The 24,675-nt window shown below is 46.7% G+C and overlaps 3 protein-coding genes across 3 annotated transcripts in view; 1 reads left to right on the top strand and 2 right to left on the bottom strand.

Annotated features, from left to right (window-relative positions):
- The window catches only part of MYO19 (myosin XIX), a 35,404-nt gene extending 30,654 nt beyond the window's left edge, over positions 1 to 4,750 (top strand). The window contains exons 21-25 of the mRNA XM_056865035.1: positions 440 to 603; positions 1,546 to 1,675; positions 2,669 to 2,754; positions 3,060 to 3,362; positions 4,622 to 4,750. Of these exons, the coding sequence (XP_056721013.1) occupies positions 440 to 603; positions 1,546 to 1,675; positions 2,669 to 2,754; positions 3,060 to 3,362; positions 4,622 to 4,750 (812 nt within the window). The remainder of the gene's footprint in view (positions 1 to 439; positions 604 to 1,545; positions 1,676 to 2,668; positions 2,755 to 3,059; positions 3,363 to 4,621) is intronic.
- Positions 4,751 to 6,467: 1,717 nt separating this feature from the next.
- Positions 6,468 to 12,786, bottom strand: ZNHIT3 (zinc finger HIT-type containing 3). The gene is made up of 5 exons (XM_056865406.1): positions 12,701 to 12,786; positions 10,835 to 10,866; positions 8,953 to 9,045; positions 7,731 to 7,811; positions 6,468 to 6,658 (listed from the first exon to the last, which is right to left on the bottom strand). The coding sequence occupies exons 1-5, from the start codon at positions 12,784 to 12,786 to the stop codon at positions 6,468 to 6,470; spliced, it is 483 nt and encodes a 160-aa protein (XP_056721384.1).
- A 10,041-nt stretch (positions 12,787 to 22,827) lies between these two features.
- LOC130491322 (sphingosine 1-phosphate receptor 2-like) lies at positions 22,828 to 23,796 on the bottom strand. Its single transcript, XM_056865034.1, has one exon. It carries the CDS (start codon positions 23,794 to 23,796, stop codon positions 22,828 to 22,830), a length of 969 nt encoding a protein of 322 aa, XP_056721012.1.
- Between the last annotated feature and the right edge of the window lie 879 nt (positions 23,797 to 24,675).

Below are 24,675 nucleotides of genomic sequence, written 5' to 3'. Positions count from 1 at the left end.
ACTTCTTGGATGGGAGACCACCAAGGAAGTCTCTGCAGAGGAAAGCAAGGGCAAACCACCTCTGCTTCTCACTTGTCTTGAAAGCCCCTTTCTGGGGTCGCCATAGGTTGGCTGTGATACAAAGGCACTTTGGCCCACACACACGTTTGCTGCCTTGTAGACCCTGAAAGGGGGCATTAAAATGTTTTAAATAAATAATAAAAATAAAATAATTAAGCACCCCCTGCTTTACCACCACCCCGGCACTTTAAATTGCATCCCATTTTACACGTGGTTGTGGCAGACCTGGTTGTCGAGACTCAGGTCTGCCTTCCCTGAGTGCGGTTTGGCCCTTGGCAGGGGCACAAATCCATGACTTTTGGCCCTTGACAGCCCAAGGTTGGAAGGGCCAGGAAAGCCAGGCGCTCAGACATTGGCTCGTTTCTTTTTCCTCTTACAGGCTGGACTCCAACTGAAGACGATGGCGACACTTTTCGGTCGACTGTTCAGGACGTTCTCCAAGAAGTGTGCCCGAATGCTCCTCCGCTCCATCCAGTAGAGAAGAAATCCTGCGATGTAGCTGTGTATTGTGGCAAAACCAAAGTATTTATGACTAACTCCATGGTAAATAAGCATGGTGGACTTTGAAGACTTGATGGGAAGGGAGAAATGGGGGTGCAATTTATTCAGGACTGAGGGACTGCCTGAAATTCAGCATGAGCTGAATTTACATGAACTTTATTTCTGAATTTTATTTCCGTGGAAGCAGAGAAGAATTCTGCTACCTGTGAATATCGGCTTTCCATTTAAAAGGAATTATCAGGTTTCTAGGCCTCATGGTTGTAAAGAGAGAGTTGAATGCATGTGAGTGATTGCAGAAATTAGAGGTAAAACAACTTCTGAGGGGCCGGTGGGGGGGGGGCCGCGGCATTGTGACCATCAGTTGCTCTTATGTCTTAATGCAAATCTATTCAGATTTACTTAATTCATCCAGGTCACAGACTCATATTCCTTATGGTGACTGCTGGATGAATCCTGCGGATATGTGGCTGAGACCATAGAGAGCCAGCATCGTGTAGTGGTTAAGAGCTGTGGACTCTAATCTGGAGAACCGGGTTTGATTCCCCACGCCTCCACAAGAAGCCTGCTGGGTGACCTTGGGCCAGTCACAGTTCTCTTAGAACTCTCTCAGCCCCACCTACCTCACAAGGTGTCTCTTGTGGGGAGGGGAAGGTAAGGTAATTGTAAGCCGCTTTGAGACTCCTTAAAGGTAGACACAAGTGGGGTATAGAAACCAACTCTTCTTCTGGGCAAGGTTGATGGAGGACACACCCTGTTTCAATTGATGCTCCCCCTTATGGGCACTATGTTACCCTAAGAGTTAAAGGGAGGGACAGCAGAATTTACACAGTGACTCTTTTAGATTCTTAATCTCTTTTCACAGTAAACATTAAATGGTTGTTAAATATCAGAACCAAACATATGGCTTTGAAAAGTACTGGAGGCCCAGTGAGTGCCTCACCGTACCCGGGTCCAACTGGGAAGTTTTATATTTCCCCTTTGCAGCTGGAGCTACTCGAAGGCAGACGAGGCCGAGCCTTATCCCAGAGGGTTTTCTGCATCCAGTGCTGTTGGCGCCGGTTTAAGAGGCGGAAGCAGGCCCAGCAGAGACAAGCTGCCACGGCCATCCAGTCAGGTGAGAGCAAAGGTGACGGGCAAGTGGGGTTAACCAATCAAGATGAGTGTAAAAAAATGTTCAGAATCAGAGGCAGGTTCAGTAGACCGCAGGACAATTTCAGGTGGAGTTGTTTGCTCAGCCCTGCTTGGGATTCTTGCAAGGAAGTTTGGACTGGGATGGAGTTTGTCCGAACCCTGCAAAGCAAGCTCACAGAGGATTCTTCAGAAGAGAGCCAGCGTGGTGTAATGGTGAAGAGCAGTGGTTTGGAGCGGTGGACTCTGATCTGGAGAACCGGGTTTGATTCCCCTCTCCTCCACATGAGCCACGAAGGCTAATCTGGTGAACTGGATATGTTTCCCCACTCCTGCACATGAAGCCAGCTGGGCGACCTTGGGCTAGTCGCACTCTCTCAGCCTCACCTAACTCACAGGGTGTCTGTTGTGGGGAGGGGAAGGGAAGATGATTGTAACCTGGTTTGATTCTTCATTAAGTGGTAGAGAAAGTCAGCATATAAAAACCAGTTCTTCTTCTTCTTGCATGTCCTGTCCTTTCTCTGAGAATTGCAGGGCAGACTAGGAAGTGGTAGGTAGGTTAAGTCTAGAAAGTGCATGGCTCAAGGTCTATCAACGGGGGACACAATGTATTGCACTGTTACAGAACCAGAATGGGGTACCACTGCCCATAGGAACCTGGCCCCACCCAGTTTCTACAAACACTTAGGCATCAGAAAAGGTGTTGGTGGGCACCCTGGCGCCCACAGGCACCATGTTGGGGACCCCTGCGCAAAACCATTTTGGGTATAAAAGCAATGGGAGTCGCCAACCTTTTAATTTGGAAGGACAGGTGGGGTGGATACATGGCAGTGGCTTGAAACAGGATGCTGGGGTGGGTATAATTTCCTTTTGCTCCATCACAGCCCTTGTCTGCATGTGAAATTTCGGTGATTTCCTATTCTGCATACTCCAACAGATTGTCTTAACATCGTTCTTTTTCCCCCACCCCTTTTGTCAGTTGTTCGTGCCTGGTTAGCCCAGAGACGTTTCCAGAAACTGCGCAAAGCTGCTACGGTTATAAAACAGTCATGGAGAAAATGGAAGGTGAGGAAACCGATTTGTTAAAGCTGACAGGCAGTTTGTGGGAAGCTGCGATTCCGAGCTCTGCTTGTGCTGTGATTCCCCCCCCCCAAAAAAAAAAAAACCCTTGGTGATCAGCTTGAGGGCTGGATGAAAAGCTCTCATGGGCTGAAACGGGGATGGAGGGGAGATGAGCATGCCTGCCTCTACACTGCCATGAATGAGTTAGAATGAATGGATACGTCTTATTTACACCTAGCCATAGGCCATTACAAAACATGTCAGCAATTACCGATAATAGATGAGTTAGAATGCTTTCATATCCCTAGGCAAAGATGGATATGCTGGTTGCGGAGGAACTGGACAACGTCGGAGGGAAGCCCTTTCTCTCCAGAGTGGCTGTTTCTTCAAGCTGGGCTCATAGCGAACTGGAAAAATGCAAGCTACCAAATGCAATCATCCAGTTCTGGCCTCTTGGACTGGTGCTGTCGAATGCTCCTGTGACGCTGGGTGGGTTCCAGAGAGACCTGACCTTCCTGGCATGCCTCCAAGTCCTCCAGCAGAACCAATACCACAAGGCCGAGACCAAGATGGCGGCAAAGGGCATCACATCTGTCAGAGCTCTGCCACAGGTAAGGGTAACCGTTCTGGGTAGAAGCTGGCCACACTCCGTGTCACAAAGCACTGTGACTGCAGAGAGCTAATCTGCATGCAAAACAATGGGCTTCGAGGCACAAGCTGAAATGCCAGTTTTTAAAGCTGTGGATCGTTTTGTATGTCTGAGGCACTAAGTGTGGTGCCTGGCCTCTCCAGTTGAAAGATTGCAGGTATTGGGAAAAACATGTATCTGCTGGAGACCCTGGAGAGCTGCTGCCTTTCAGAAGACAGGAATTAGCCCGGGGCACCAGAGGTCTGAATTGGTATGGGGCAGCTTCATGTAGACATGAGAGACAACCCCCCCCCCAATTGTGAGAGTCTATCCAGATTGCTCATCTTCTGGAGAGAGGCAGGGCCTTTTTGGTGCTGGCTCCCCGTTTGTGGAATTCACTCTTCAGAGTTAACACCAAGCAGAGCTGTGCTGTTCCTCCAGGATTTGGCAGTTGTGTGTGTCTCCCTCAATAATAATCTCTTTGCGCCATTCTGTTACTGGCTTGAATTGATGCTCCTGGTAGTTTTATGTCTAGTGTTGCATTAATTAGTGCTTAGTTGTTACTTATTTATTGTTCTGTAAAGTTACAGCTTACTCACAGCAACCTTGTAGCGTGGTTTGCCATTGCCTGCCTCCACATCACAACCCTGGTAGTCCTTGGAGGTTGCCCATCCAAATACTAACCAGGACCTGCCCTGCTTAGCTTCTGAGATCTGTCAAAACCAGGCTAGCTTGGGGCTATCTAGGTCAGGCCATGCATATATGTGTGGGTATGTATGCACGCGTGTCCAGTCCACCTTTGCAGGGGCAGGCCCTTCTGCTGAGTCTTTCCATGGATCATTCAGTCGCTCCCGATGCAGCCAAATTTTTGAGTCACAATTCTTGCTTAAATATGTCAGGCAATTCTTACATGCTAAAAGTAACTCTTTTCAATTTTAATTTTTAATGTGGGGCTTGGCTAGCTGGAGAAATGCTGCTCCCAGGTAGGCGAGTCACACCTATTTCTGCCCAGGGCTCATTCTAGTTCCACTGTTAGAAATCACCGCTGTTCAGTCGGATAAAACAGAACTTCTTGCTTAAATACCACAGGCAGTTCTGAATTCTCACATGCAAAAAGTAAATCTTTTCAGTTTTGTTTATTTTTTAATGTGGGGCTTGGCTAGCTGGAGAAATGCTGCTCCCAGGTAGGAGAGTCTCAACGTCTTTTACAGGCCAACTTTAACAGTCACTATTTCTGCCTAGGGCTCAGTCAAGTTCCACTGCAAGAAATCGCCATTGCTTTACGCCAACACACAGCCACACAGCCATGCCTGTGCCAGGACCGGCTTCAACCAAATTCTGCTTGACGACCACAAGTTGCTCACTGCCTAAAAGGGAACTTCGGAAGTCTTTTAATTGCACTTTCTCTTCCAAGCTGCCTCTTTCTCACAGCATTTTATTTGGCCCCTGCCCAGTTCATACCACCCTTAGCATGCAGACTCTACACATGGGGGGGGTGGGGGGCAACAGCAAGTTTTCAGCTCTAGGACACAGGGCAAAAGGCACATTCTCTAGGGAGGGAATGGAGAGCTGCTATCCCTGCAAGCCGTTGTTTTGTTACACTAAAAGGCTCGCAGGCACGTCTTTATTCTTGCAGAATGTGTGAAGGCGCCTAGCACATACCCAATGGAGGGACAGGGTACACAGCTCCCCAGTCTCCCTCTGCCTTTGCATGGACCAAAGCGACTCTGTGTTAGTGCTAAACCTTCTGATCCAGAGCACAGAGGTTGGAAACAGGCTCCGCGGAAACAGGTGGGGCCAAAAGTCCAAGGGCTCGCAGTGTGGAGTTGGGTATGAACATTTTTAATTGCAGGTGTAAGATGCCTAATGATTGCACAAGATGTTTCTAAGAATACACCATAACTGTTGTGAATTAAAGCCGAAGTTTATTATTATGAATGTTTTCTGATGTTCTTGACCAAACTTCCTCTGCCGCAGTTCAGGTTTAGTTCCCTCTCCCTGTCCCTCCCCAGCCAAAGGAAGATGAACAAAAGTATTTTCTTAATCCCTTTAGTGATGAAGAATTTGTCCGAGCAGAGCTCCAACCATTGTACTCAAATTGTCACCTGGTCCAACAAGCCCTGCCAGGTGCCCTAAGATTCACCGCATGGAGCCTGTCGCTCAGCACAGCAAATGGGCTGTACCTCATACCTCTGGATCAGCAAAAACTACAGAAATGGGTCCAGGGTTTGATAAAAGTCTCTGATCAATGTGTTGAGATTGTTGCTGCGGTTGTGCTGGCTACACTTGATCCTGTTCCTCAGCCGCCAGAAGTCCCAGTTAATAAAGAGGGTGCAAATTAATTGCTGCTTTAAACCCCAATCTGCTTGCACATAAACATCTCCTTGAAAACATCGTTCCATGCCACTGTTAAAAACCCTTGACAGTGGAACTCAGTGGACAGCACACGCCTGTTTTATCATCACCCAAACAGGTACCAAAGCTCACCATAGCAGTGGGAGAAGGATCATCCCATCCGTTCCACTCCTTTCCAACAGGTACATGTTTTTGTTAGCTGTCATGCCAGAAGGATTCCACACATCCTTGATCCTATATCTGTCCAAAAAGCTCACAGGAGGTAGAAGCCACACACACACACACCCCAGGGAGGTTTTAACCCATAATGAGCCATTGATGTGTCCAAACTAATTTGCAGTAGTTTTTGCTCGATTGGGCCCTCTAGATGGAGTTAAATCTGACTTTACTACAGTTCCGATGAAATGTAAAATCTGGGTTTTTAAACAGGTAGGGAAGCCCTCCTTCCTTAATCATAAATCCAAGTCTTCTGCACATTACAAATCTGACACTTTTTAAGACACCATTTCCAAGACTGCTAAAACTGGACGATGGATTTCAGAGCACAAAAGAGAACTTGCTTCTGGTCTACAAATGCTCCCATCCCCCAAATCCAGACCCAGGGCCACCAGTGGAATATGCTCGGAAAGAACAGGACTGAGAATCCAGCACTTAGCAATAAGGGGAGCCATTCTGTGCTCAGACAAGCCATAAACCGTCTTCCGTCCACTCTCTGCCTGTTCCTGAACCAGATTCATTCAGGAAGCTCATTCTCCTTCTCGGGGGGCTCGATGATCTGCAGGCAGCAGTCAGCAAACTCCACAAACAGCGGCTCCTGCATGTACTTTCTCATGAGGGAGCTCTTGTCCGTAGCCTGATCGACAGTTAGAAGCAGCTGTCGGAGGTGAGGATTGAAAAGAAGGCCTCGGAGTTCTTCTGATTCCTCTGTTGGGAAAGGAGCAATAAGAGACATGAGTTCAGATCCCTGGAAAATGAGGCTGGGATGATTCTTAGGGCAGGTCTACCTTTGACATGGAGCTTCCAGTGTCTTTCACTGACCAATCCCAGAACATATTAAATGCCATACTCTTACAAGCTCCAGTTGATGCAGCTCTACCATGACTCAAGTGCTTAGATGTCAGAACATCTGAAATCGGCACTTGTTCAAGTATAAGTTACACAATAGGGAACTAGAACCACAATCACAAGTTAGTCTGGGTTGAGCAGCTGTCATTTGTTTTTGTTTGGCCATTAGAAATTTCAAGGACTGTGATAGCTTAGAACAATATGTATTAGCACAGTGGTGGGGAACCTTTTTCCTGGCAAGGGCTATTTGCACATTTGCACACACCCCCACCACACAAGGATCTCTCTCACACACACTCTCTCTCTTTCTCTCTCCCCCCCGCCCTGCAGGCCGCACAGCAGCCCAGGATCACACACACACACACACACACACACTCACCCGTGCGATCAGGGGAAGTACCCCCCCCTCGCCGCCCAGGGATCTCTCTCTCTCTCTCTCTCTCCCCGGGCCACACAGCAGCCCAGGATCACGCGCACACACTCACCCACGCGATCAGGGGAAGCACCCCCCCCCCTGCACAGGGATCTCACACAAACACACACCAACGCGCTGGCCGAGAAGAATGGAGCACGGGGAGGGCTGGGCAAGGACCCTTGGCAGCCGGGCTGTGGGCTGGATAAAATGATCCCACGGGCCGGAGGTTCCTCACCTCTGTATTAGCAGAAAACAAAAGCCTTAGTGAGGGTATTCACAGGTGCCCTCAAAGATGGCAAGGGGTATCTATCTGGAAACAAAAACCCTGGTTCTGTATTTGCTCTGCTGCAGTTCTGGTTTTCTGAAGGTGCAGGCTGCACATTTCCCCTTATTACCAGTAGAATTTACTGGTAATGTATTTAGGGTTAATGTTTTCCTATTGAAATTGTGGGTGTAAATTCAATGTTCTCTGGATTCACAGCAAAAAATAATGACAGTTTTAATCCAAAAGCTTACTTAGGTGCTGAAGGCTCTGCAAAGGAACTTTATCTTCCTCTTCATCTTCCGTCAAAATGTCACTCACCGACCAAGGACTCACTGCAGAAAAGCAGGAACAAAACAGTTGAAATGAACGTGGAACAAAAGGTTGGAAAACAACACTGAGGACCTTAACATACTTAACAGCCCATGTGAAGTCATGGTTATAGTTCTGGACCCGACACCTGGTGAGACCCTGATTCTAATCCTCTCTATCATGAAGACTCACCAAGGGGTAGTCACAGTCAGCCCAACTCACCTTACAGGGCTTTTGTGAGGACAAATGAGGTGGAGGAAAAACCATGGGAGCCACTCCCATCGAGGAAAGGTGGGACCATATAGGGGCAAACCCTGCCCCATGGCAAAGCCTTCTCTTCGGGGCCCTTTGTCCACAACTGTCTAAAAATAATTTTACAAATTTGACCCATCAAGTGACCAGATCTGTTGTGACCAAACAGTCATCCCTAGAAATGAGCCTTTCCCATGGAGAAGGAACCCTTCCTAAACTCCCCATCTAGATAAGTCTTTTCCTGTACCGATCACCAAATATACCTCTTTTTCATACAATGGCACTGTGAAATGTAATGAATTGGGGGGGGGTTTTGGTTTTTTACTTTTTTATTTATATCCTGCTTCTCTCCTTTGTGGGGACCCAAAGCGGCTTATCGCATTGTTCTTCCCTTCTCCGCTCTATCTTCACAACAACCTTGTGTGGTAGGTTACAGCGAGAGATGACAATGGGCCCAGAGACACCCAGTGGGCTTCCATGGCACAACAGGGATTCAAACTCGGTTTTCCTTGGCTAAGACCCAAACACCCATAGTCAAAGGGGAAAAAAGCTTTTGTTAGAATCATAGATGGAAGGGACCACTAGGGTAATCTAGTCCAACCCCCTGCACAATGCAGGAAATTCCAAACTACCTCCCCCCCTACACCCCCAGTGACCTCTACTCCATGCCCAGAAGATGGCCAAGATGCCCTCCCTCTCATCATCTGCCTAAGGTCATAGAATCAGCATTGCTGACAGATGGCCATCTAGCCTCTGCTTAAAAACCTCCAGGGAAGGAGAGCTCACCACCTCCTGAGGAAGCCTGTTCCACTGAGGAACCGCTTTGTTAGAAAGTTCTTCCTAATGTCTAGACGGAAACTCTTTTGATTTAAAACTCTTTTGCAGCAAGCAAGGTGGAAAAGGTATCAATACCTTCAGCATTTAACGATTTCTCCCTCTGAACATCCATCGAAGCTTCTGTGCTCACAGACCGAGGAGCTGGATCCACTTTTGGCACACATTGTTCTGGTCAAAAGGCAAAGAGCTCCAAATCAGGGTTATTCAAGTTATACAAGATGAACAGATGTCATGTGGGGGCCTTTTTATTATGTGAGGACACCTCCCAAATTGTTTATACATAACTCCCCCCCCCCCCACACACACACACACCTACTCTGTCCCCTCTCAAGACGGTGGAAAATATATCAGAACATAAACAGTGAGAGCTAATAGTACTGAATAGGAAGCAAATGGGCCAAATCGCCTTCGGCTATAACGAGATATTTTACTCTGCATCCAAATAGGGAATCTGAACCAAGTAGTTCTGTAAGAATAAATCCATTAAAACATTTCTTCTCAGATATCTCCAGGATGTACCTGATGAGAGTTGTTTTGCAAACTTTATTTCTGATAGTACAAATGAATTGTGTTTTGTCCTTTGAACATAGACCAGCAAAGTATTATCTTTTATTTATTTATTTTGAATTTATAACCCGCCCCTCATCCTTATTCTCTTGATTAGACAAGATGTTAGAAAATACAAGCATGTGAAAATAAACCCTACAGATTCTGCAAAAACTAGTGCCAAAATTATCAATGCCCCTACCATTTCTCAACCATTTTAGAGTAAGTAAAATTTAAAGCAAGCTGGCTTTCAGGGTATCAGACAATCAGCAAGAAAACGTATGATACAGGCTGAGTATCCCTTATCCGGACTGCTTGGGACCAGAAGTGGTCTGTATTTCAGATCTTTCTGTATATTGGAATATTTTGGAATTTTCGCATACACGTAATGAGATATCTTGGGGATGGGACCCAAATTCGTTTATGTTTTATATACACTTTATACACATAGCCTGAATGTAATTTTAAACAATATTTTCAATAATTTTGTCTACTTTGAACCATCAGAAAGCAAAGGTGTAACTGTCTCACCAGAATACCTGTATCACCTGTTAAACAAGAACAACAAGCTAACTAACAACAGCACACATTTAATCTCCACCCATGATGCAGTGTACACTATTTATTTTTTTAGGTGAGAGGAAACATTGAAAGCAGGCAGCTCGGATCTGCCTGCATGCCGGCTTGAAGGGTCTGATTTTCAGATGTCTGGATATGGGATGTCTGGAGAAGGGATACTCCACCTGTATAATCAAAATACTGCTACAGGCAAATCCACAGTGGGGCTCCTGCAGATGGCTTTCAGGCGATCCGAGGACATGCCCCAAAAGAGACAGAGATGCGGGGGACGGGGGGAGGGGGGACGGGACTTTTTCAGATTCCAATTCTATGAGTCAAGTGATTATCCCTAGGAATTGTGAGAGAAAGGATGTGTGTGTTTTACTGATTTGTAAATGGGGGAGGGAATAAAGCCATAATTAAATAAATAATCCAGGGGGGGGATTATTATTATGCATTCACCTCATCCAGGTCAAATCAAAACACAGACTGAATTAGTGCATCAACCATTTTCAGGGCCTTCAGATTTTTTCCATTTAAATTTAAACAATGTAAAAGAAGTGCCCACTGCATGTACGTGTCACTTTTACAAGTATTATTGCCAATAAAAATAATTTCCACATAAAGCTTTGAAATCAAAAATAACAACTAAAGCACACACAATTAATTTTTCCTAATTAAGTATTTCAGTTCACATATTTGTTGCTATTGAGACATAAAATTATGTTCAGGACACTGGATCAAGGGCATTGGATAATTTGCCAGAAAAAAATTCCCATTCTAATTGTCCCAGAAAACCCACATCACTGAATAGGGAGCGTGGGTGGGGGGGCGCTGAGAAAAATCAGCCTACCTTTGTGTTTCTTGTAGCAGGGCACTGAACAACTGCAAGAAAAAATAATTTAAAATGTTAAATGCAGATCAGAATGTAAGAACTATCACAAGGTTCCCTTCTTCTGCACCCGCCTGCCTGGCTTTAGGAGGGAATCCAAGATGCCCTGTACCAGTCCCCGCCTTGTGCCAGTGGTTGATTGGGGTCCCTATGCATATACATGTGCCCTAGGGTTCCCAGGTCCCTCTTTGCCACCGGTGGAAGGTTTTTGGGGCAGAGCCTCAGGAGGCCGGGGTTTGGGGAGTGGAGGGACTTCAATGCCACAGAGTCCAATTGCCCAAGCGGCCAATTTATCCAGGGCAACTGATCTCTATCGGCTAGTGATCAGTTGTAATAGATCTCCAGCTTACTACCTGGAGGTTGTGGAAGAACAAAGGTATCAAACTCATAAATATTATGCAAAACGTGATCTATTATTTACAAGTGCAAAGCACCAAAAATGACATGAGCATATAACACAATAACAATGTGTAGCTAAAAGCTACCCGAAGAAGACGTATTATTTGCAAGGTAAGTGCAATGATATTGTCGAAGGCTTTCATGGTCAGAGTTCATTGGTTCTTGTGGGTTATCCGGGCTGTGTGACCGTGGTCTTGGTATTTTCTTTCCTGACGTTTCGCCAGCAGCTGTGGCTGGCATCTTCAGGGGAGTAACACTGAAGGACAGTGTCTCTCAGTGTCAAGTGTGTAGGAAGAGTAATATATAGCTAGAAAGGGGTTGGGTTGAGCTGAATCATTGCCCTGCAAAAAGTAAGTACAATGACTTGTTGACAACTTTCTTCTTTTAACAGAAAGCAATAATGGAGCCTGGAAACGGGAGACGCATGCCTCTGCAAATAACACGTCTTCTTCGGGTAGCTTTTAGCTACACGTTGTCATTGTGTTAAGTGTTTGTATACGCTCATGTCATTTTTGGCGCTTTGCACTTGTAAATAATAGATCATGTTTTGCATAATATTTATGAGTTAGATACCTTTGTTCTTCCACAGTTCGCTTTTGGTATCTGTGCTGTAATTTTGCTATACTACCTGGAAGTTGGCAACCCTAATGTGCCTGCCTACAAGGAGACGGATGCCAGAAGGGCTCAGGCCTTGATGTTTGGGGGGGGGGTGAATTTAAGGAGCCTGGTCCTCGCTGTAGTTTAGCTGGGGAGGATAAAGGTCGGCCAGGGGTCAAGCCAAGCCCGTAAACCAAGTGCCAGCATTCACACGTGCAATAAAAAAACAAAACACCCATTACAGCAGAACCACGCTCACGTCACTCCCCCCAGGGAATTCTGGGACTTGTAGTTCTGGCGCAGCCCCTCCACAGCCCGCTCCCCGGTCTCCAGCCCGCACGGCGAACTACAACCCCCAGGATTCCGGGGAAGGGAAAAGGAGCCACGAGGACCATCCCCGCCCACAGCGGGCCTGAACATACCCCAGCGCCTGGAGCATGGGCAAAAAAGGAGCGACTCTGAGCATACGCGGAGGGCATTTGACCACCCAGAAACCCCACTCATGGGGCTTCTATTGGTCCTAATGCAACCCTTCCTTGGGAAGCAGAGGGCAACTCTGAGCATACAAAGGTCTATCCGGCCCCTGGGCACGCCAAGCCCGGCCCCGATTTCACTCTGAGCATGCACAGAGTCCTCCCCACCGCCGGGTGACTATGGGGCGGGCCCTCAGGACCGGTCGCAGCTTCTACAGCGACCTCCGCCCCCCCCCCCGGGGTCACTTCTCCCCTCGGGAGCTTCCTTCCGAGCAAGCACGCTCGAACCCGGGACTCTGCAGCCCCCCACCCGAAGGGCCCAGGCGAGCAAACCCCCCCCCCCGACCGCCCCACTCACTATCTGGCCCTGCAGGCCGGGCAGCGGTACCGGGCGGGGCGCGCGCTCCCCTGGGCGCACACGCCGCAGCGGCCGCCCGCCTCCATGGCTCCGGCCGGGGCTCCTCAGCGGCTCCGCGTGGGTCCCGCCGGCCCTGGCCCCGCCCCCTGGGGGCGTGGTTCCGGCGCCCTCGCGGCCGCGTCAGCAGGTGGGCGTCATCATGCGAGGCGCCGCTGCGAAGGCTGCGCGCGCGGCGGTTCGGGCCGAGGCCCCTCGCAGGCCTGCAGGCCCCAACGAGGGGGCGGGGGGGGGGTTGCTTTGAATCTCCACGCCTGTGGGCGGGAGCCGGCCAGCGCACCCCACCGGCCTCCGGCTGCCCTACCAGGCGGGAAACTTTGCCATGGTGGGGCTGGAGCAAACGACCCCGAACTTCTCTTTGGGAGACGGGATCGTAGACACGTCTAATCCGAAGGCAACACCATAGCACCAACTGCCTTCCCCACTCCGGTCTCTGTCTGTCTGTCTCTGTCTTTCTTTCCTTCCTTCCTTCCTTCCTTTCCTTTTCCTTCCTTTCCTTTCCTTTCCTTCCTTCCTCTTTCTTTCTTTCTTTCTTTCTTTCTTTCTTTCTTTCCTTCTTTCCTTCTTTCCTTCTTTCCTTCCTTCCTTCCTTTCTTTCTTTCTTTCTTTCTTTCTTTCTTTCTTTCTTTCTTTCTTTCTTTCTTTCCCTTTCTTTCTTCCTTTCTTCCTTTCCCTTTCTTTCTTCCTTTCTTTCCTTCCTTCCTTCCTTCCTTCCTTCCTTTCTTTCTTTCTTTCTTTCTTTCTTTCTTTCTTTCTTTCTTTCTTTCCCTTTCTTTCCTTCTTTCCTTCTTTCTTTCTTTCTTTCTTTCTTTCTTTCTTTCTTTCTTTCTTTCTTTCTTTCTTTCTTTCTTTCTTTCTTTCTTTCTTCCTTCCTTCCTTTCTTCCTTTCTTTCTTTCTTTCTTTCTTTCTTTCTTTCTTTCTTTCTTTCCCTTTCTTTCTTTCTTTCTTTCTTCTTTCTTTCTTTCTTTCTTTCTTTCTTTCTTTCTTCCTTCCTTCCTTCCTTCCTTCCTTCCTTCCTTCCTTTCTTTCTTTCTTCCTTTCTTTCTTTCTTTCTTTCTTTCTTCCTTTCTTCCTTTCCTTTCCTTTCCCTTTCTTTCTTCCTTCCTTTCTTTCCTTCCTTCCTTCCTTCCTTTTCCTTTCTTTCTTTCTTTCTTTCTTTCTTTCTTTCTTTCTTTCTTTCTTTCTTTCTTTCCTTCCTTCCCTTTCCCTTTCCCTTTCCCTTTCCCTTTTTTCCTTTTCTTTTTTCTTCCTTCCTTCCCTTCCTTCCTTCCTTCCTTTCCTTCCTTCCTTCCTTCCTTCCTTCCTCTTTCTTTCTTTCTTTCTTTCTTTCTTTCTTTCTTTCTTTCTTTCTTTCTTTCTTTCTTTCTTTCCCTTTCCCTTTTTTTCCTTCTTTCTTCCTTCCTTTCCTTCCTTCCTTTCCTTCCTTTCCTTTCTCTTTCTTCCTTCCTTCCTTCCTTCCTTCCTTTCTTTCCCTTTCTTCCTTCCTTCCTTCCTTCCTTCCTTCCATCCTTCCTTCCGCCATTTATGCATGGAAGGTTTTGCCTTGGATTTGCCACTCTCTAGACTAGAGGCACATTTCCCCAATCTGAATTCTCAAAACCCAACAGTAAGCCCCCATGCAGAGTTCTGAGAATTCAAATGGAAAAAATGTGCATCTAGACAGCAGCAAATCCAAGGCAAAACCTCCCATGCATAAATGGCCTGCCTGCCTGCCTGCAATGATCAACCAATGTACACAAAATCACGGAAGACTGTCAAACGACCTCGGAAAACTACATCAGTCCCTTCCTCCAGTGAGTCTGGGATCGTGTGCATTATGTCTTTTTACAACAACCCTGCAAGGTAGTTTTGGCTGTGAAACTGCCTGGCCTTAGGTGACCCAGGATTTGAAATAATTGAACCCCGGGTCTCTGTAGCCCTATGCTGGTACTTTGACCACTACACCACATCATCTCTTGTGAATCTCCGTCTGCATTACAAAATAGATAATATTTCCAGAAACTAGAATTTTCTGGAAACCCAGAATTAATCGGTCCTTAAGGGCAATGAATATAAGGAATCTGTCAGACATGGTCAGAGAAAGGAATGTTGTGGTTTCTCCAGGTGCTGGCCTTGGCCAGCTCTGTGTCCGGTAAACAGTGTGTTTAGACTGCTCTCTGTGGGAAGTCTCCTAGCACCCTGACAGCTCCTAGGAGGGGGTTGCCATGGTATCCAGATCTACCCCGATTTGCCCTTTGCTCTTCCATATATGCTCTGTACTGTCCCCATAGATTTCACTAGTGTCCATCTGACTCCTGGCTTCTGCTACCTGTAGATTTTCCAATAAATCAACTTTCTTTGGACTGTCGGTCTGCTGGTGTTGTTTATGGGATTATCACGGGACTAGAGCTCACAGAATCACAAAATCAACCTCTCAGACTCCTAGCTGTGTGTGCTGCAACAGACTAGGGTATCTGTTGTGTTAACTATTCAAAGATAGACTGCCTCTGTACACAGAGGTTCTATTCCTGACTCATAATAATGCCTTTGTTGAGTCCAACCAAAATTCTATTTAATCTAGCATTCTGTTTCCAGCAGTGGCCAGACAGATACGTCTGGGAAAGAAGACATAGCACCTTTTTCTATTGTTCTTCCTCAGCACTGAGATAGACTGCCCTTGAACATGGAGGTTATCTTTGGCTGTTGTAACTAACAGGAGAAGAATAAAATGCAAAACCTGATATAACATTATACTGGAGAAGCTAAATAAGCAGGTACCAGAACATGAAGGGGACAGGGTGGATGCAGGGAAAAATAATTAGCGGCCAATGGGGAAAAAAAAACAGAGAACAAAAATGAGACCAAAGGAAGCAGACAAAACAAAACAAAAAAATTCTAGTTGGTCTCCAGGTTGCCGTTGATGCTGGATGACGAGATTAATACCCATAAAAATGCTAACTTTTACTGATCGGCAAACACTGTAAAACATGGCTATTTGCTGTGCAGTGATGCACTTGCAAATTAAATGAAATAGGGCCAGCTGGGCCCTTCCTGGCTAAAGGTTAATAATTCTGAAAGAAGGGATTTTTTAATTTAGAAAATCAATACAGGGCCAAAGCAACCAAACCATCTCCTTAGTGAGCTCAAACGTTAGGGAGAGGAGGTGGTGATAGATCAATCATTTTTATAAAAAACCTCCAAGAGATTATTCAGGCAGTTTTGCTACATGTTTTTGTTAAGGACTCTTATGTGCATGTTGTTCACCTTTATATTTACTTCACTTATACCCCACTTTTCTCCCTATTGGGGACCCCAAGTGGCTTACAAGATTCTCCCCTTCTCCATTTTTATCCTCAGAACAACCCTGTGAGGTAGGTGAGGCTGAGAGAGTGTGACTGGCCCGAGGTCACCCAGCAAGCTTCCATGGCAGAGTGGGGATTCTAACCCGCATCTCCCAGATCCGAGTCTAACCAGTGCACCATGCTGCCTTTAAGGCACAGCCCATCGCACATTAATACTAAGCACGTTGTTAAGGTCCCCATGCTTCCCAGAAATATTTGACACGATTCACATTCAAATAATAAATAGCAATTAAAAAACACACATCCTGGATTAAGATGGACTCCATTAAAGGGGGCGATTGGGGAGGGGATTGAGGGTGGGTGGGAGATGGGTCGAGAATGGAAGAGAGCCTGGGGAGACGTACTTCTCAGTCCCCCCCCCCCCCTTAATGCTGAACCATCTCCGCCTGCTGTTCTCTTGCAATACTAGCCTAGGACTACAATGGGGGAAAGACAGCATTGGGCCCACGATAGCCAGTTCAGTAAAATAACATAGCCTGCTTTGTAGGTACGGTTACCAGGTCCCTCTTTGCCACCGGTGGGAGGTTTCTGGGGCAGAGCCTGAGGAGGGCGGGGTTTGGAGAGGGGAGGGACTTCAATGCCATAGAGTCCAATGGCCCAAGCGGCCAATTTATCCAGAGCAACTGATCTCTATCGGCTGGAGATCAGTTGTAATAGATCTCCAGCTACTACCTGGAGATTGGCAGCCCTATTTGTAGGCCCCAGCCTGGCTTCTTCAGCCAGGGTCAGAGCCACAGGGAAGAGGGGGCTTGGAGGGACCTGGTCACTCTGGGAGCCTCCAAGCCCCTTCCCTGAATTTGCAACATTATTTTTTTTTCTTTTGACATGCAACTCTCTGGTCTTTTTATTTCTGGAAACATAAGGGGAAGCAGGGAGGCTGGATTCTACCCAGGCGTGAACAAAGACAGCCAGCGTGGTATAGTGGTTGAGAGGTGTTACCCTGGGCAGACAGTCTCCACTTAAATTGGGGAATTAGCTGGAGACAGAACTGGTGGTGGGGGTAGGGGGGTAGGATCAATAACCTACCAGGATTGTTCCGGGTGACAACTCCTAAATGAACAGGCGGTGGTTGGAACAGAAATGGGTTTTATTAAAGAAGAATAAAAGTAAAAATATATTTCAAAAAAATGAACATACACATGCAAAGCACGCAAGAGCTAACTAAAGAAAAGGGAGGAGGTGGGGTAGCATTTAGGGAAGGGTGATACTTACTAGTCCTGAAGAAGACATCTACGAAAGCAGCGCTGGAGGGAAAACGACCAGCGTTTTCAGAAGCAAAAAGTGGACCCATGTGCAAATAATGGTCTGCTTGGAGCACTGATTAAATCACCCTAAGGTGACACAATGGGGTATAGCTAGCCCCATTGTTTAAGGGGCCAGGGGAGAAGGTCAGCTGCCAACCCCTTCCTGCCCAGGTTTGAAAACAACAAGATGGATCCCAAAACTCTGAGGGTCCTCCAGTTTGGGGAAGCGGTGCCCGACTCTGATCTTAGAGGTCCCCTGCCTCCATGAAGCCCTTTATCAGGAGGAGGGGTCCGACTGCTAATAGAGCGGCGGACTGTGATCTAGAGAACTGGGTTCGATTCCCCCCTCCTCCACAGGAAGCCTGCTGGGTGACCTTGGGCTATTCACAGTTCCCTCAGAACGCTCTCAGCCCACATGGAGGCAGGCCATGGCAAACCACCTCTGTTTGTCTCTTGCCTTGAAAACCCTATGGGGTTGCCATAAGTCAGCTGCGACTTGACGGCACTTTACACCACCACATAAACAAAGCAGCCAACCTGTTCCCGCTTTCCCCATGTTCTGGCCAGCCAGCACAAACTCACCGGATAACCACAAAGCATAGCTTTTCTAAAGTTATAAAATTTTCTTTGGGGTTTCTTTGGGTCGTGTTTAATACAATTAAATACATTCAAACATTTTAAGCTACTGTCGAAGGCTTTCACGGTCAGAGTTCATTGGTTCTTGTAGGTTATCCGGGCTGTGTAATACCAAGACCACGGTTACACAGCCCGGATAACCTACAAGAACCAGTTTTAAGCTACATCCCTTTCGGCTCCTTTGTTCCCAACTTTCTAGGTGCAGCCACAACTTCCGAGAAAAATCTTCAGCCCTGAAAGTTGCTGTGAACCTTGGGCCTTTTGCACCCTGGGGCCTGATCCTGAAGCTCAGGCACACGCCCTCCGCCTGAAGGGCAGTAAGCGGAGTCATGGGAAACGGAAAGGAATCACACCGTGAAGCGTCATTGCCCTATTTTCTACCCCCACACTAGTCACTCATCATTGTTCCAAGATATATATATATATATGATTGACCTGCAGGCCTGGATCCACCCAAATCTGTTATGCGCACACTCTTCCATTCACCAGAGGCTATAAACTGCAGGCTCGAAACCTCTCTGTCATGGCCTGAAACCTGCTTTTCCACCACCCCCACTTTTTAATGAATTGAATAACCAGCCAGAGGGAGAGTTCTGGTGAGCCTCACACCTCTCTTTCCTGATATTTTGGTTGACCCTAATTAACGGGTATGACAACAGCTTTTGTTTTACATACCTAAGGACAGGTTCCTCCACCCCGGTTTGTGAAGATTATCCTCCCTTAAACACCCCATTACCCAGCCTGTTCTACAGAGTGCTTAATGAGGGGAAAGAGGGTGAGTTTGTTGCCACCCCATCAGTGGCTGCTCAAGGCGAAAATAGGGTTTTCAATCTGTACAAAAAAGAGGTGTGTAAGGAATTGGGAGGAATCGGTTAGAGATTCCTCTCTCATCCACATCTCCCATTCCAGAGGTGACCAAGCCGATTTGCTGTTTTCTTTCCTCCCCTTTAGTGGATACTCAGGTCATTTTTTCACGGAGGTTTGGCACGGTTTTGCCTTTGTTTTGCCCCGCTTCAAATTTTTGATTTTTCATGAACTCTTCGAGTTTTAGCAGAAAAACCGCGTCAACTCTGCGTCTTCTCAAACCTGTGTTGGTCCGTTCTTTGTGGTTGCTACGCGTTTTTCTTCCGCTCCATGTGAACAGCGATTGGCTGGGAGAGTTTCAAGCCCGGGGAACAACCTCCCTCCAAGGCAGGACAGATCTCCCTCCTGCAAATCCAAGCCAAAACTCCAGTCACCCTTTTGAAGAGGGGCAGCTTTTACATGCCAAGCAGATATTCTCCCATTGAGTCATAGCCTCACATTCAAATGAATTATTCATTTTTAAACAGCCCTGGAGAAAGATCAGCCAAGGGGACCCTTGCAGTTCTGGCAGCTCTGCAAGATCCGCTTGGCTTGTCCTTGGGCAGTGGCAATGAACCTGCCCCCATTGCGATCATCGCCGTGGCCCAGATATACGCTGAGCATCCCCTGTGGCACTACCAGCATTTCAGGGGAAACTTGAGGCCGCTTGCTCCTGGCTCCTGCCCAGTGGCCCACCAAGGACTTTCCCGTCTGCTCATGTTTCTCAGCATCTGCTCCCTGAGATCCTTTAACTGGGATTGAACCAGGGACCTTCGGCAGAGTCAATGAGCTGAATGCAGAGTCAATGAGCTGCCGCCACTGAGCATGAAACCCTCCAGGGCTGAGCTGGAACATCTCATCTTAGGTTCCTTGGTCACTTTTAAAAAATAAAAACAAATGTTCTCTATTGACATTCAGATTCTGAATCTATTGACATTTTTATTGTATTAACTACTGTTTTCTGGAGAGGGAGGGGGAGAGAATCGGCATCCTTCCTTTCTCAACTGAAAAAGTTTTGAACACAGAGGCAGGGGATTCAAATGCTTCCTGGGAGCTCTTTCTGAGCAGAAGAAAGGTTTTTTAAAACCGAGGCTTGGATTTCTCCCCCACCTCCTTTCAGATTGCTCCGGGGTTTTTTTTTTTTTTTTTTGGTCTTAAAATGTTTTTTTTTTATGAAGCAATTGGGTTTTTTGGGGGGAATTTTCTCTCACATTAAGGTCTACAAAGTAGAATCATAGAATTGGAAAGGACCACCAAGGTCATCTAGTCCAACCCCCTGCACAATGCAGGAAATTAATAGCTACCTCTCCCCATATCCCCAGTGACCCCAACCCTCCCCCTGCCATGCAGGATCCCACAATCAAAGCACTCCCGACAGATGGCCACTAGCCTCTGCTTAAAGACCTCCAAAGACGGGGACTCCACCACCCTCCGAGGCAGCACATTCTGCCGTCGAACAGCCCTCACCGTCAGAAAGTTCTTTCTAATGTTTAGGTGGAATCGCTTTTCTATTCGTTTAAATCCATTACTTCGTGTCCTAGTCTCTGGAGCAACAGAGAACAAGCTAGTTCCCTCATCAACATGACACCCCTTCAAATATTTAAACATGGCTATCATGTCACCCCTTAACCTTCTCTTCTCCAAACTAAACAAACCCAACTCCCTAAGTCTCTCCTCATAGGGCATGGATTCCAGACCTTTGACCATTCTGGTCGCCCTCCTCTGGACACGCTCCAACTTGTCAACATCCTTCTTAAATTGTGGAGCCCAAAACTGGACACAGTATTCCAAGTGAGGTCTGACCAATGCAGACTACAGTGGTAGTATTACTTCCCTTGATCTAGACACAATACTCCTATTGATGCAGCCCAGAATTGAATTGGCCTTCTTGGCCGCCATATCACACTGTTGACTCGTGTTCAGTTTGTGGTCCACTAAGACTCCCAGATCTCTTTCACATGTACTGTTGTCAAGCCAACTATCTCCCATCTTGTACCTGTGCCTTATGTTTTTTCTGCCTAGGTGAAGTACCTTACACTTCTCCCTATTGAAATCCATTTTATTGCTTATGGCCCAGCTCTCCAGTCTATCAAGGTCATTCTGAACTCTGACCCTGTCAGAGGGTATTAACTACCCCTCCCAACTTGGTGTCATCTGCAAATTTGATTATCATGTCCTCTATTCCATCATCCAAGTCATTTATAAAAATATTAAATAGTACTGGTCCCAGGACAGACCCCTGTGGCACCCCACTGGTCACTCCTCTCCAGGATGAAGTTGTGCTGTTAATGAGCACCCTTTGGGTTCGGTTGGTCAACCAATTACCAATCCACCTAACGGTAGTAGTGTCCAGCCCACATTTTACTAGCTTTGTTTCAAGAAGATCATGGGGGACTTTATCAAAGGCTTTACTGAAATCAAGGTACACTACATCTACAGCATTCCCTTCATCTACCATACTTGTCACTCTATCAAAAAAGGTATGAGATTAGTTTGGCATGACCTGTTTTTGAGAAACCCATGTTGACTGTCAGTGATCACAGCATTTCTTTCAAGTGCTTACAGACAGTCTGTTTAATTATCTGCTCTAGTATCTTACTTGGTATTGATGTCAAGCTGACTGGGTGATAATTGTTTGGGATTCCCCCCTTTTAAAGTTGGGGCATGACCTGGCCCAGCACAGGCTGCCTGAAAGGAGACAAAATCATAGCAGAGACTCATACGGATAGAAAGCATATAGTTATTTATGAGGGCAGGGAGTTCTGCATTTCTGCATCCAGAGTGATTGGGGTGCCTGAATGATCCATTACACACCCACTGCAAAGACTGATTGGTAATTATCAGCACCCAGCAGATGCAAAGTTAGAGCAGCAAAGCATACAGAGATGCAGCAGGCAGCCTCCTGTTTGGAGTTCTTAATTATTGAATGAATGTATTTATTCTGGCACATCAGCAAATCTCTCATACTAACATGAAATGAAACTTAATCTATTAATATATGCGAAAGTACATTTACATTTCCAAATGAAAAATAAACAGTAAGAATTTATTCACTTGAAAAAATTGACAGTAAAAGATCCAGCCCAACTCACACAAAAATGCACAGCTCAGTCATACATGGGGAAAATATTTCTATAATAGGAATCTTAGTAAACCAGGATGGTATACTAGTTGGAGCGTCAGACTAGGACCTGGGAGACGAGAGTTCAAATAGCCACACTGCTGTGATGTTCACTGAGTGACCTTGGGCTAGTCACAGTCTCTCAGCCTAATCTACCTCACAGGGTGGTTATGAGGACAAAATAGGGAAACCAATCATGTCTGCTGCCCTGAGCTTGGAGGAAGGACAGAATAGATCTTTGTGGTTCTCTCCCTGGATAGGATTGATTAGATGTTATAAGGGTCATTAATCCACACGCTGCCCTGACCTAGATGGTTCAGGTTAGCCTGATCTTATCGGATCTCAGAAGCTAAGCATGGTCAGCCCTGGTCAGTATTTGGAAGAGAGACCACCAAGAAAGTCCAGGGCAAACCATCTCTGCATGTCTCTTGCCTTGAAAACCTTACAAGTGTCGTCATAAGTTGGCTGAGACTTGATGGTACTTTTCCACCACCACAAATCTGCACACTCATTCTTTATAAAGCCAAGGATGCTGTTCTCTAATCAAAAGAAATTAAGCCATTGATTGAGTTTCTGTGTTTGGGTAAATCACTGCAAAATTATTCACAGCAAAATCCTACCACATTCTAGATTTCATAGCAAGATCCGATTCTCAACAGGAAAAAAACAATAACCTTTCCTTCTAGTACCGAGGAACTGTCCGCCTGTCCCAGTGCTGAAATTTACTAACGTTGAGGTGCTAAGATGGGAATTCAGCTCCCCCAGATAACAAAACTCCCCGTAACCCCCATGAAGACGCTCAGTCTTGCCTGCTTGGGTATTTCAAGAAGCTTAGATTGAAATCCTCACGAGTGCCTCACAGCTTGTGTCGTTGCAAGCAAAGCCTATGTTGTCCCAATCGCCAGCACTTGGATCCGGTTAGTGGAGGGGTTTTTCAAAAACTTGAGTCTGTGCCTCAGTTTTTTCACCTTTAGAGTATATATGATGGGATTCCCCAAAGAATTCATTGTTATCATCATAGTTGTAAGGTTCCGGAATATGTATACACCTCGAGAGAGTTCACCCGGGCAGTCTTCATGAGTCAAGTCCAACAGAACTCCTATGAAGAAGGGTGAATAGGACAGCAAAGCTAGGACCCAGATGAACACGCTAGTCCGGGTGACCTGGATTTCAGCCAACTTGTAAGTGGCTTGGGCTTGCCCCAGGGCCACCATGGTCATCGTCTGCTTTCTCAAGAAACCAATGATGTTGATGTAGGTGAACAGCGGCAAGAATAAGGCCATGGTACAGTGGGGGATAGTGATGAAAATCAGGTAGTCGATGCAAAGAGGGCTATAAAGAGCAGAGACGTTGGCCTTCTCCAAGCAATTCCACCCCATCAGGGGCATGAATCCCAAGGAGAATGCAAGCAACCAAGTGACCAATGCAGTACCCAAGGTCTGATTTCTGGTAACCCTGTATCTCATCCTCAGGCATTCGGCCACGGCCAAGTAACGCTCAATCCCAATGACTACTAAGTTGTAGATGGTGGCCAGAATCGACATGGTGTAGAAGGCATAAGGTATGAGGATGCCCTTGTACCCAAGGACGGTACTTTCTGGGTCGGTGAGAAACAAGGCGGTGATCCAGAACCCCGAGGAGCTGGAGAGAAGATCAGAGATGGCCAGGTTGCAGAACAGAATGAAGATGGGTTTGTGGAGTTCTTTGGAAAGCACAACGGTGACGATGACGGCGGAGTTGAAGGCCATAGAGATGACGGTGATAGTCAGCTGAGGCACCCCCAAAGAAAGAACCAGCTGCTTGTTCCAAACCTCAGTAGTGCCATTGAAGAAACAGTCTGGGTATTCAGTCATGATGGGGGAAAATAAAATAATCCGATTTTAAATGGCTTAAAATTGTGGTTCTCCTGATCCCCATATATGCCGTAGCTCTCAGCTGGATAACACAGGTAGAATTTCTCTCCCTCTCTCTCTCTCTCTCTCTCTCTCTCTCTCTCACACACACACACACACAGAGTGACACACATACACACACACAACGAAAGTTCAACATGACATATTTCTGTTGCTGTAAAATCACCCCACTTATAGGTTAAACGTTAACTCTCCAGGCACCTCAACATTTGGCTTATTAGTTCAGGGAGATGGACTCCTATCCCGAGGTTGCTAGGATGATGCTAGGGAGCGCACATATTCAATAAGCTCCCACTTAACTCCGGAATCTTGTTAGGGCCGCCAAGGTGGGAACTGTGTTAATTAAGGGCTCAGCATAAAGGCCTTGGAAGCGAGGGCGGCTCCTTGGTGGGAGCGGAGCATTTCCACACTGTTCAAAATGCTGCTTGTACATCATGTCCTCACAGTCGCCCTGTAAGGTAGGCAGCTATTCTTGGGCTGATAGTAAACACACAAAGCTCCTGTTGCTGAGTCAGACCATCGGTCCACAAAGTTCAGTACCGCATGGTGACTCTCCAGAGGAAGAGCTTTTGCAGCACCTGTGGCCGAAGATTGTTTCACTGGTGATGTCAAAGACTGAAATGGGGTGTTCTGCATAAAATGTTTTACAGTTTCTCAAGACAAAGAATTGCCCTGTACAGGTGGTCCATCGAGCTAACAGTTGTTTCACTTTAAATTCTGTTCTTCCGCCAAGGAGCTCCAGGCAGCTTACACAATATCCCTTCCTGTTTTATCCTTACGACAACACTGTGCAGGAGGTTAGGTTGAGAAAGAATGACT

The sequence above is a fragment of the Euleptes europaea genome, chromosome 19 (genome assembly GCF_029931775.1).
Source record: "Euleptes europaea isolate rEulEur1 chromosome 19, rEulEur1.hap1, whole genome shotgun sequence".
Lineage (NCBI taxonomy): Eukaryota > Metazoa > Chordata > Lepidosauria > Squamata > Sphaerodactylidae > Euleptes > Euleptes europaea.
The sequence above is the reverse complement of the archived record's forward strand: the minus strand, read 5'-3'. Positions and strand labels throughout refer to the sequence as shown.

Excerpts from the sequence above, each read along its gene's own strand:
- LOC130491322 (XM_056865034.1), bottom strand. The coding sequence starts at position 23,796 with ATGACTGAATACCCAGACTGTTTCTTCAATGGCACTACTGAGGTTTGG.
- ZNHIT3 (XM_056865406.1), bottom strand. The coding sequence starts at position 12,786 with ATGGAGGCGGGCGGCCGCTGCGGCGTGTGCGCCCAGGGGAGCGCGCGC. Across the intron at positions 7,812-8,952 it reads GAAATCGTTAAATGCTGAAG|TGAGTCCTTGGTCGGTGAGT; the intron begins GTATTGATACCT and ends GCTTTTCTGCAG. Across the intron at positions 6,659-7,730 it reads GCAGAGCCTTCAGCACCTAA|AGGAATCAGAAGAACTCCGA; the intron begins GTAAGCTTTTGG and ends CTTTCCCAACAG.